Consider the following 13,256-nt stretch of genomic DNA (forward strand, 5'->3'; position numbering starts at 1 on the left):
AAGAACTTCGAAGGCAATTTGAAAGAGTAAGACGACACCTTTTTGACTATGAATAATGTAAATCAGAAGAAGAAAGAAAATGCATCCATCCACTGTTCACTCTACGTCTGTGGTGCACACAATTTTTTTTAATGTGTGAAATGTGCAAATGGAAATCTTGATGGCGATGAAGTAGATGTGGACTAAAGAGATGAAATAATGAAATAGATAAATTTAAAAAAAAAAAAAAAACTGGAGTAGTAAGCATAGAAAATGTACTGCAATTGTAAAAACCATATAGTATCATAATTTTGTTCTCTCTAGAACCTTTGCATCAAACCTATGTAAAATTATGTTTGTTTCTTAATTACATTGTATTCTTACAATTAAAAAAATGAACAAGAACAAGAACAATTACCTATTACACTTTTGTAAAATCCTGTTTTTTGCCTATTATATTTTTATAAAATAGAGAACAAAACATTTTCTTTAAAAAATGCATTAAATTTTTGAAAACTCTCAACAGTTTTATTTATTGTATTAGAAGTAAAAAAAATATACAAAAGAAAGAAGGAAACAATAAAATGCAAGAAAACTAATTTTGAAATATGATGAAACAAACCCAACAAACTTATGTATTGAAGCATGATCATTTTGACCACGTACATTCTTCCGGGTTAAATTAAAGATGTGAACAATCATTTGCAATTTTATATTGGAACAGTAGAATATAAGTTACTAAAATTTGTACATTTTATGTCAGCGCTTTGTTCGTATCTGCAAAAGTTTGGTATTAGTACATCAGTGGTAAATATGTGATCATAGTACTTTCTTGATTTTACACTTGTTATGCTAATCAAAAGTAGACTTGTGTAATTTCATCAAGACCGAATCTCAATTAGATATGATTTGTTTTATAATGGATTTTGTATTTGTTAATGCATGTAAGCTACCTATTATGCATTTATGCATGTTTCTGCTTGCACTGGTTTGATTCAAATTATATTTTCTTGCATATGTTATGAATTTACAATAAGTTTTACTTTATTGCATGTAGTTGGTACAGCAGTGTTGTGGTGGACATATGCAGATATAAAGAAAGAATTGGATAATACACCTCCCGATCAGTTGCTGGAAGAATCGGCTAAGAATGAAAGAGCATTTCTTGCATATTCTGTTGTAGCTACAATACTAACTGTGAGTAGTGGAAAGACTGTCATTTTTTAAAAAGTATATGTATGTATTCCTGTAGAAAGTAGAAATTAATTGATAAGAAATTGTTACCAATAAATGCACATGTACAGTCATGGACACTTCTGGCTTCTAATGATCCCATTGAAAGTCAGATGAATTGTTACAACCCAGAAGTGTCCGTGACTGTACTTGTTGTATTATTTTTGTTAGTACTAGAATGTGTACTTTTGAATTGTGCTTGTGTGCATTATTTTTTTACTCCTCTGTAGGATAAAGCTTCCATGTTTTCAACACATGCACACTTCCCCTCTTTCCCTGTCTCTCTGGGTAGATGGGGGAGGGAGAGAGAGAGCATGAGTGAGTACGAGAGATACAGAAGGTTGTTTCACGTTGATGGCAACAATTTTGACCACCAGGGAGCAGCACGTAGGCACAGCACAGAGCAGACAGAGACAGAGTAGGACAAAAGTACTGTGTGTTGACTTGCAAAGACGATGGTTGATGTTTGAGTGAGTGTTTATATGGCACCAACAATTCCATCTTTTGGGAGGGGTACATCTGTGCCCTTTCCGACGTTGGTTATAGTTATAGCCAGATAATTAAACAGTGCCACATGAAAGCATTCCATGTGTCAAAGAAGGCCATCAATGTAGTGTTGAATCGCCATAAAGCTTGCACTGTACCTGTTGCTGGAATCAGTCAAAGTGGGCTTCGGACATATCGGAAGCCGAAGCGTTCCTCCGATGTTGTGCGGAAAGTGAGATCCTTGGTGCGATGTGAAAACCCTGCAATGCAAAGAGTGATTGCATAGGCAGTGCAATGTTTCCCTGCAACTGTAAATCGCATCATAGCCCAAGATTTACAACTTGTAGCACAAGGCTCAAGTTCATAAGTTGCGTGCCTCAGATGTCCAGGAGAGAAAGACCAACAGTCGGAAGCTCTACAAACGCCATCTGGCAGGGGACCGCTGAAAGTATGTGGTGTCCCTGGATCATGTATCTGTCGGGATGTGGTAAAAAAAAAAGGGCCATCTGCTATCGTCCACGTGATGCAAGAGGTCGATCTGAGTGGGTACGTGAATATCCTGATAGTTTTCCACATGGGTTCATGGTTGTTGGTGGTTATTGCCATAACGGCAAACTTCCACTGCGCAGAGTGGAAAAAAAGGCTAAAATAAATGCAGCCTATTACCAGACGAATATTTTGGAGCCACTTTACAGACATGATATTCCTTCTCTCTATGGCAGCGACACATCTCGTGTTGTCATCCACCAGGACAAGGCTTCCAGTCATACCGCAAAGTCCACGCAGGCATACATGGATCGGATGGCACGTGAAACGGGCATTCTTGCAATCCCCTTTACAGACATCCCTGTGAAATCCCCCGATGCCTCTTCCATGGATTTTTGTGGGTTTCCGTTGTTGAAACGAGCCTTGGGAAGCAGACGGCCCCGCACAATTGAGGGTCTTTGGAAAGCTTGTCAGGAGGAATATGATCGTTTGGACCAATGTGTTCTTCAACGCAGTCTCCTCCAATGGAAACTCCGCTGCAGGCCCATTGCTGCAAGACAGGGGTATCACGTGGAGCACCGCCACTCGTGGCATCACGGTTTTTCTTAAGGTAAGGTGGGTTCTAACTTTGTTACCATGGACGTGAAACGACCTTCCGTAGTGAGTGTGTGTGTTTTTGCATTTGTTTGTTTTCATTCACACTCTCATTTGTTTTTCTTTAGAGTGGGAAGAAATTGGTGTGATCTCATTGCTTCTATCCTACGGGCCTGTTGTAACGTATTTTATTTCTTCTCTTGTAAACAAGCTACAGTCTGTGAAAACCTTGAAGGAGCATGTTTGCTGGTGAACACATGCACTATCTACTTGTTTCAGTGCTTTTAAATAAAATTTTATCTCTGGAACTAAGAATGCAAGAGTTACAAATTATACCTTTTGTTCAGTACACATTGAGCTATAATCCTGCGGTAGAAAAAACAAATTTTCCCTTATTGGTTAAAAAAACAACAAAAAAATATTTTTTTCCACAAAATTTTAAATTCATTAGAACCCCCCCCCCAGGCAGGCAACACCCCTACCTCCCCCTCCCCTTCCAACCCATTGGCACTGTTGTGTGAAAACGAAAGCCAAAAGGTCCTTTCAGTGCACTTTTCCTCGGTAAAAGTGTTTCCATATACCAGAATTGAGAGAAGAACGATGTTAGCAAAATCAATGAAAAAAAGACAAGAAAGAAAAAAGAAAATGAGATTGTACATAATTTTCAGGACATCCTCCTCCTCCTCCCCCTCAAATTTAGCAAGAATAAAAATAAAGTTTACTAATTGCTAATTATATACCTCAAGACTCGTGCAGAACTCAAAACATGTGTCTTCGAGCATTATTTGAGTCACAGTATGTCCTATGTACTACGAGAAAAGTCTCCTTCTTCCATTATGGAACAAGCCGTTGTTTAAGGGTTACATTAAGGGGGTTCTAAAGCCATGCTAAAGCATAGACCCAAATTTCTAAGGATAGCCATACAACTAATATAGATTCGGTAAGGAATAAATTTTCCGACATAAAAGATTGTTTTATTCACTAGAACATGTGAACCTTATAATTTTGTTACGATTGAAGGGATTTAAGTAAATAACAGAAAATAAAAGGTCTGGGTCATGTTCAAACTGCTGCATACAGATGGCGCTGAAGTGGTAGTTTTGTTAATACCGGTGTATTTCTTTAAAGTTGCCAGTCTATTAAGGATGATTTTTACGAAACGGTCTTCACAAGTTTCTTGTTTCAACTATTAGGAGCACTGTGTGTAAATATAAACTCAGTTTGTGCGTCCATAAACTAGTTCTTATATTAATAATTTTTGAAGTGGCGTTTCATCCTCAAGCTATTTATATCAAACGCTGTTGCCAAGTTTACATTCCGTATGTTATTACAATACGTTGATTGTCATGTTTGAGTAATCGTGTGCTGAAAATGGGGAAAGTGAGACACAAGTACGGAAGTAAAAGACACCCATTTCGCTCTAGAAAAACATGGGTCAAAAGAATACGTCGTGAACGTGAAAAGCAAGAAAGAACTAAAAGGTAAGTCTTGTTTATATTTAATTGCTTGCTTATATCTGTTACATATATCAAGCGTGCTACAAATTCAGTATGCATAATACAGATGGACATTTTTCACACAGTATACATACTATTTGTTATTATGTTTCTTTACACATTTTTTTAATCAAAATGAACGTATTGTCTGCATGCGAGGTGTAAAAGATACATACACAAGAAAAAAACGTTTACAGTTTTCCTTGTGATTGAAGTTTTGAAATTCACAATTCATACGATTTCTGTTCGCTTATTTCGTACAAACAGAACGCGAGGTCAAGGACAATTGTTGATTATTTGAGGTACACGGATATCTACTTGCAAACTCTTAGTAGCCAGTTACTTTACGAATTCACTTTGCCCTTGCACCATCTTCAATACCGGAGTTCCATTATTTGTGACTAATAATAAATCGATTATTGTTTTGTCCATACAATGTAATATAGTAATTCTTTGAACAAGTTAACATTCATTGGTTAGGTTGCTTATGATACACTATTACATTACCATATATTTCGCTAAAATAAGCTAGTTAGGTTAGCACTGGTCAGATTGAGTAACTTCTCCACAACTCCCTACATATTACAGTTTACTTCGAGCTTCGAATTAGCACAAAAACAGTATTCCTGTAACGCTTTTAACTCGAACCTCCTCTCATAACTTTCAACTAATCGTGGTCCATTTCCTCCTAACGGTAATACTTTATATATTTAACATAAATAAATTTGTAAAATTCGACTGAAAGCAAGAAACTTTGATGTTAATAGCTTACATGGCTGATACTGTGCATAACAGTAACCAGATTCTAAGCGTTCTGCGTTATGTGCAAGGGCAATTCAACAGTAGACAGGATAGAATTTACAATAAAGATATCTCTCCCATGTACAAATGTTTTCTTCGTTTGTGAAGAAATTTTTTTTTTGTGTTAAACAAAATGCATATTACACCAGTAATTAGTCAAGAATAAGAGGCACGATCACGTTACAAATGTACCGTAGTTGTATTTGTTTTGTATAACTCGTACAATTCATAATTGTTTTGTTCCAAATTGAAAAGATTTATTGATATATAAGATATAATTGAGTGAATCATATTGCAATGATTCACAAAACAAGGTCTGAAGATCAATACAAATAATAAATAGCTGTGAGGATGATACATTTCTCTGTTAACATGCAAAAAAGATATGTTATAGGTCTACTAACTGTTACATAAACACATATTGTATACTTGAGGGAGGTTGTGAAATTACCCTAAATGGCGTACCTTCCAATTTACATTTTTCTCATTTTGTGGACCTAAATAATTTATTTTTCATTGTATTATTTAATATATATGCTAAACTGTAGGATAGCAAAACTATGAACATTTACGTATCTAGGATATCCTTCTAAAGTCTAAGCATTTCACAGCATATTTCTACTATAGAAAAGTTAGGCTACATGTATTTAATGTTTTGAATATGCTCCAAATTGTAGGCTTTTCATGAAGAGAGAAAATTACAACAATAATTTTAAATATCCCAAATTAATCATAAAAATTGCTAATATGTTCCGGCCTCCCCGATGGCGCAGTGGTAGTTTCGTCGCCTTGTAATCAAGGGGTCCCGGGTTCGATACCCGGTGGAGGCACATAGTGGTTTGGATCCCACTTTAAACTGTAGGCCCAGTCCTGATTAGCCTTACTGTGCATAAAGTGTACTTAAAACACCAAATCAATCATTCAATCAAGCTTATATGTTCCAAATTAATATGCAAAAACACAAATACACGCATACACAGTATGCAGAGGGTACGGACATATAAACTTGAGCCGGCCCCCGTGGCGGAGTGGTTAGCACTCGAGTTCGAGCACTTAGGGTTCGAATCCAGGCCTCGGTCATCATTCATCCCCATATTTGCAAATTACCCAAACGTGGCACAAAAGGCAAAGTAAAATAAAGCAAATCAATCATATAAACTTGATATTCCATAGCATATTCTCCAAATATGCTAATAAATTAAATGTAGAGTCGTCTATGGCTTTACAGACATTGTTTGCTTATCAGATGTTTGTGACAACATGTGCCAATAGCTCTGATTTGATAATGTCGAGCTTCGTCACAATTACACGCTGCTCTTATTTTTATAGCTACTTATGATAATGTAAAAATCACAATTAATTTTTGGCATTTATTTGCTTTTCTTATGTTTCTTAAAGAATCATGTGAGCATCATTTTGTCTTGTGTTGTATGTCTGAAGTCCTATACGTGATGTCAATCATGCCTTTCTTTCGCAGGTATGCAGTAGACAATCCAAATGCACCCTTATCGCACAACAATGAGGAGCACCGCAGTTTTGGACTCGGATGTGAATGATAGTGATAATTCATCTTCGACGTCAGAATGTGTACCCTCTACACCGAATGATTCGCCTGTGAGAGGGACTACATTGTCCTCTTATCTACGCGCACTACAAGAAACACCTCCACTCAATGCATGTAAAAGCGATACATGTGAAGATAGTTCTTCAAGTTCATTATCGCCAATCACAACCACATTTGAGAGACTTAAAAAGGGATTTCATTATGGAGACAATTTTACCATATGTGACATGGGTCACGTAATTGAACAGGCACGATTACTCGAGGAGCATTCGTATAAATGCAATTTTGGGGGCTCCATGTTAAAACTTTTATGAGTTAAAACTTCTATGAGTGTAACAAAAGTGAATGCTCTCATAGGCATACAATTACATGCATTTCAGGGGATAATCCAATTGCTATAAACATGGTTACCGTTCTAGGAGCCCTATCAGCTGGAAGTTCATACTCTCTTGAAGAAGAGAAATTCTCGTCCATGAATATTAAATATATGAGCCAACCAACATTATTCATCATGAGAAATCTCTGGGCGACATATTAAAGAAGTGTACAAAGGAAACATTAAATGAAGCAATTGCCGAAGAGAAGAAGTTAGCAGAAAACAGAGGTGACATCGATTCAGAAAACTTCCATAACATTACAGCTATTGTTGATGGCGGCTGGTGCAAAAGAATCTACGGTCATGGGTACAATGCATCGTCAGGAGTGGTAAGTGAAGATATGGTAAATAGAGAAGGTAAAGCTATCCCCTGAGCATTGCAACGTACCATGAAAGCAAATGGGGGTGTGGAGGTAAGGCCTTCCACATTCATGACGCATTCATCCCCCAAGGATAAACCCCAGGTACCCATTGATTTGAGCTAGGGTGAGCCCCAGAGTCGCTTTATGCGGGGAACAAGGCCGGAAAAATTCCGACTTAGATGACCCACCCCCGGAATCGAACCCGGGTCTTCCACGTGACAGTCAAGACGCCCCATCGACTAGACCACAGCGGCTCTACCGGTAGTAAGTATCTAAACTAATAGTTTCAATAGCAATTTCGTTAATCGATTGTTAACGTCATCGCGTTATAATCAAGGAGTGCCGGGTTCGATACCCGGTGGAGGAACATAGAGGTTCGAATTCCACTTGGAACTGTGGGTCCAGTACCGATTAGCCTTTTTGTGCATAAAGTAAACTCAAAATCAAACTACTCAAACATTAGTCTAGCTCGTTTAGTGATTTTGAGTTGATCATTTATCCTCGTTGTGCAAGTGCAGCACATATCCAAATCAGGTGGATAACCCTAATGGTGAGAAGTAGGTGTTTGTGTTCTTTGTAGTGAAAAAATGAAATAGAATGGCCCGTCCCTCACATTCGCTGCCACTGATGAAAGTGAATAGGAACAAAAACATCATTCCTCCCTCCTGACTAGAATTCATATCTGATTCACAAGATCTGCCAATGTTCTACACACTATTAGATCATTAAAAAAGTGGCGTCTGCAAAATGGGATGTAAGCTGCCTAAAATGCAATTTTCTTTTCTGAAGAAGAAAATATTTAACTTATTCTGTAGGGTTACAGCAACTTATATTCGTAAAAATATAATGTAACAAATAACTAGCTTTATTTGTGATGACTACAGTGCAAAGAACATCTAAAGTTGCACTGTCAAGTGTAATAATTCTCATTCTCAGAATACAGCTGATTCCGTACGAGTTTTAAACACTGAGAAAGAGGGCGAGAAAAAGAGGGGAGTGGGAGAAAGAGAAAGAATGCGTACCAGAGCTAGAATAGAAAAACTTCAACCGAAACGTAAAGCAATTGGCCATAAAGGGGCACTAATATCGAGGAGTATGATAAATGTCAATGAAGATAAGTTACTAGTTGAGTAGTTTACATTCACCTAACAACTTACAGATCCACCCATTCGAAAACACAAGCGCACGCAAACATCACAACTGCTAGAAAATTACCAAGGGCATTGCATCTCACTGACCAAATTACTGGTTGTGCTTTAGAATTTTGTCTATGTCATAAAATTGATGTAAAAAGGCAGTTGTTGAAATTTGTTGTTGACGATTTGCTAATTATGAATTTGATTTTCTATTTCAGGCAGTAATTATTGGAGGCGAAACACAGTCCTTGCTGTTTGTTGGCGTGAGAAATAAAGTGTGTCTGATATGTCACGCTATTGATGAAGAAGAAATGAAACCAAGAATCCACATATGTTTTAAAAACTGGCAAGGGCCATCTACTGCCATGGAAGGAGGCATCATTGCGGATGGCCTAAATTATATTGAAGAAGTGCGCCGCTTGCGATGCACAAGACTGATTGGTGACAGTGATGCAAGCACGATGGCCAAAGTGCGTGAATGTGTATCATATGGTTCGCGTATACTAAAAATTGAATGTGCCAATCATGCTGTCAGAAGATTTAGTAGTGCTCTGGACAAAATTTCTTCTGCTAGCAAACGTTTTCCAGGCCCTTTAGGTGTCAATTCGAGGAAATCTTTGAAAAGAACGATTATTACGACTTGCTGTTGGAGTTCTGGCAGTGATTAAATCCAGTGCAATAAAGAACATGAAAGAAATTACAGAGACTAGACTTCAGAATTTCATAAAACAATTGAGGAATGTCATTTGTCATGTGTTTGGCCGTCATCAAAAGTGTGGCGAATTTTGCAAGAGAAAGGAATTTGATCTTGATGGTGGCTGTTACATTCAAATGAAAGAGAGTGGTTTTTTTAGGAGCAGTTGAGCAAAAATTGACAGGATGATAATATCCATTGCAAATATATTATTGTGGAATGCTACCAACAATCCGGCCGAAAGCTACATGAGTCAGTTTGCGAAAGCTGTAGGAGGTAAAAGGGTGCATTTTTCTAGAGCTGGAAGTATGCAACGTAGAGGTTGTGTAGCTGCATTGGCATACCAAACTCGAGGCCAAGGGTGGCATGATACTGTACACAGAGAACTCTCAGGTGTCAGTCCTCCTTCTTCTGTAACTTCATTTATTACTAGGCGGGAACAACGCAGCGAGAAAAGAAGATGCCGTAGAACACAATTTGGTCAAGTTTCAGAACAAGTTTAGTAAACAAATTCCTGCTTGGCTGCGATAATCATTGTAGAACTAACCCAAGAGTTCCAGATTTTTCAAAAGAAATATTTGACGATCTAGCTGAAAGATATGTAAAAAGATTGAGTGTATCAACGGCAGATGAGGTTGAAGTACTAACACGTGGCCAAGCCAATAGCGAGAGATGGCGTGAAGAAAGAAGTAAAAGAATACCATCTTCTTTGTTCAAAGACGTTGCTTCACGAAGACCAACAACACGTACTTCTTGTTTGGTAAAAAGAATAACGAATCTCCATGAAAATAGCAGCTGTGCCCTTTCACTAGTTTATGAAAGGGATAATGAACCAGAAGCTCGTAATTAATATGCAGGTTTCCACCCAAATTATGATGTGCAGCAATGTGGATTATTTGTACATAAAATGCACCCATTTTTATGTACTAGTCCAGATGGTTTGGTGAACAGTGACGGCTTATTGGAGATAAAATGTCCATACAATGCCCGAGAAAGTATAAGACTTGTTGAAGTTGCTAGAAGTAGCAATATCGGGTTTAAAGTAAACGAAAACGGCAAGTTGTACCTTAGAAAAGAACACCGCTATTATTATCAAATACAAGGACAGTTGGAAATAGCAGACAGAGACTGGTGTGATTTGTTTGTATGGTCCCCGAACGATACCCACACAATAAGAATTCTTCGGAATAAGCCATTTTGGGAAAATATTTATCCCAAACTCTACAATTTCTATTACGAGTCAGTGCTACCTGAACTGGTGGATTCACGAACAGCAAGGGGTATGCCCCTTAGAGAACCTGATCATGTGTTAAAGGCTATAGAAGATAAGAGAAAAATGTAAAATAGGTTTTTCAATTACAAAAACTTTGAGCATCATAAATTAAATATATAATTTTGGTAGTGCTGTGCTGTAAAAAGTTATGTATGTACGGAGTATGTGGATTTTTAGTTAGTTAAAATTGTAATGGACAAGACTATCATGTTAGGCTTTATTTTTTTAGGTTAAATATATTCACGTTTATTTTTTCTAACGATCTGAGTATATTTAGCTTGTTTTGTTTATGACATACAAATATAATAATTGTTTAGTGCATTTATTCATATCTATCATGTAGGCCTATATACTTATAAGGCTCCGATTTGCTTGCCCATGTATTCATTATTCTTGTTTGCTTGACGGTACCTGCTGAGAATCTGTGTGTATGTGTGTGTGTATTACATGTTACGATGTTCCTTTGTTAGAGTTCATATAAGAAGGATTTCTTCATGTTTTACTGTATCTCATATATTGTATTTTGATTGATAAATATTTCTTACGTTCTGTAAAACATTCTGATTTATTCTTGAATTCATGCATCTTAGAAAGAGTTGAAATTAATTATTAATTTTTGGGCCATATTTAAATAATTTTACACCTATTTATGATTTATGCAACTTCATAATCTCACATGTATTTTGATAATTACGTTTTGTTACTGCATTCTAAACGTAGTTATTAAAATGTAATTCCATACGAGTATATTTTTTAAAGGACCCAATTAGGGCAGAACGTCAAATTTCCTTGTCGAAACGATGGCTTTATGATCCAATATTCATTGTGTAGTAGATTTACTTTAAATTCCCACCAAAATTGATATCCGAACTGGGGAAGCTGTGAAATCTTATTTTATTAGTTGTTTGTTCACATATAGAAGATGCTGGAACCCGTAGCCAAGTGGTTAGCACATCGCGATGCGACGCTGGGGGTCCCGGTTTCGAATCCCGCTCGGGCATGGTTGTTTGTAAATGTCCATTCATCAATTTCATCATTTCATCCCTCATCCCCATCTTCACAAATTAGCCAAGAGGCACAAAACGCGAAGTAAAATAACACAAATCAATCAATCAATCAATCAAACACATATAGAAGATATTTTCCCACCCTTTGTGTAAAACCATTGCTCTTTTATACAACACTTGCCAATGTCAAATCGTCATAACGTTACTAAACAACACCAATGCTTTCTGTAACTTGGAAACTGTAAAGACAACGCTACTCTAAGTCAGCAATTTGCCGCAGTAAATATACATGCCTGCCTGATAAGTATATCTGAGAAGTTGTGTGAGTACGTACTTTTGGAACCCACTATAAGGTACAACCTACGTATTTACACGGATGAAACCTCACAATCTGTTTTGTTCTGTTTTCAAGCAATAATGCAGTACAAAATGACTTCGTACATGGATTCATGCATTGACTACAATTGACTAACGTAATATTTGAGCAGGTTCTTTTTTGGTACAGTTACGTTCTTCGTTTCTATGTGCCACAAATATTGCCATCTTCAGATGTATAATCATTAGAGTCATTTCACTATTATTTTTTTATGTAATCCATTGCATTTTGTTCCGTCTTTTCCATAATTTCTTGTTGCAAAATTTCGTGAGAACGAATAATTTAATATGTGCATTACATTTGCTTTCGAACAAATCAGGCAACACTGTCAGGAAAATCTGAAATATTTGCTATGACGCATCAATTGCAAATTTAATGTATGTTGCAAAGTACTGCAACTTCATCAATTCCAAATGTTATTATGATACATACATATATTTAATATTTCAATGTCATTTTACAACGGTAAAATAAATAACTCTTCTGTTTAGGATGTATTTAGACGACTGCAATCAAATATTTAGCACATTGTTTTCTTCCAATATCCCTCGTTTCAGTTCTCTTAACTTAAGAAATAACAACGCAAACGTTACGTCATTTGTTGACAGTAAATGTTGCTTCATTATCGTTTATTGACCAACCTGTATGTAGCTACTTGGATTAAAATGCGTAGATCTGGCAACATGGCCCTCGGTTGCCATGGCAAAAGGTGCTGCCATCTGTTATCGAAAAATTACCACAAAATTGCCTTTAGTACGGCCTTAAATACTGTATCAGACCATATTCTCCAACTGAAATAAACTTTCAAATGCCATGAAGGTTTTTACACTAATAGAAGAGGAAGTTCTTTTTTCCTATTTCTGAGGCATTCTAAGTAAGGAAACAAAAACAATTATGAATTTCAAGTTCTTTATAAAAATCTATAAATTTTGTCCAGCATATTCACTCACAACTTTGAACTAACTAATGAAAAGTCTAATTACATTAATGATATGTATCAACAGAATGAATATGAAGGACATGCCTGAATGTGTGTTACCAAGCAAAATGGAGGCATTGTCTATGTTATGATAGATAATGAATCATGAGCATGCTGCTGACCACATCACTGCAACAAGTTGCAGATATTGTTAATTTGTGGTGTCTCACCTCCACATCCCAGCGATACATACAAGAATCTATATCTCCTAGGTGTCTTCATGGCACTGTGTAATGCTGTGGCTACAATTTTACCCTGTAATGTTATTTGTGAGTTTAACTGGCAGGGAATTGTTTAAAGGAATTTAATTTTTAAAACTAATCTTTTGGAGATTTGTAGGGAAAAGGCCTGTCTCTTTCTCCATAATTCCAAGATATTGAAAATTACATTTTAATGAGGTTTCTTTACCTGCTG

The 13,256-nt window shown here is 36.7% G+C and overlaps 1 protein-coding gene across 4 annotated transcripts in view; it reads left to right on the forward strand.

The window, feature by feature from the left end:
• Ctl1 (choline transporter-like protein 1) overlaps window positions 1–13,256 on the forward strand; it is a 70,543-nt gene that overhangs the window by 32,492 nt on the left and 24,795 nt on the right. For all 4 annotated transcript variants that reach the window (XM_083112338.1, XM_083112337.1, XM_083112335.1 and 1 more), the window contains exon 8: window positions 1,037–1,176. In XM_083112338.1, coding sequence (XP_082968464.1) covers window positions 1,037–1,176 — 140 coding nt within the window. The remainder of the gene's footprint in view (window positions 1–1,036; window positions 1,177–13,256) is intronic.

Source organism: Lepisma saccharinum, chromosome 26 (assembly GCF_977018435.1).
Source record: "Lepisma saccharinum chromosome 26, izLepSacc3.1, whole genome shotgun sequence".
In the NCBI taxonomy this organism is placed as follows: Eukaryota; Metazoa; Arthropoda; class Insecta; order Zygentoma; family Lepismatidae; genus Lepisma; species Lepisma saccharinum.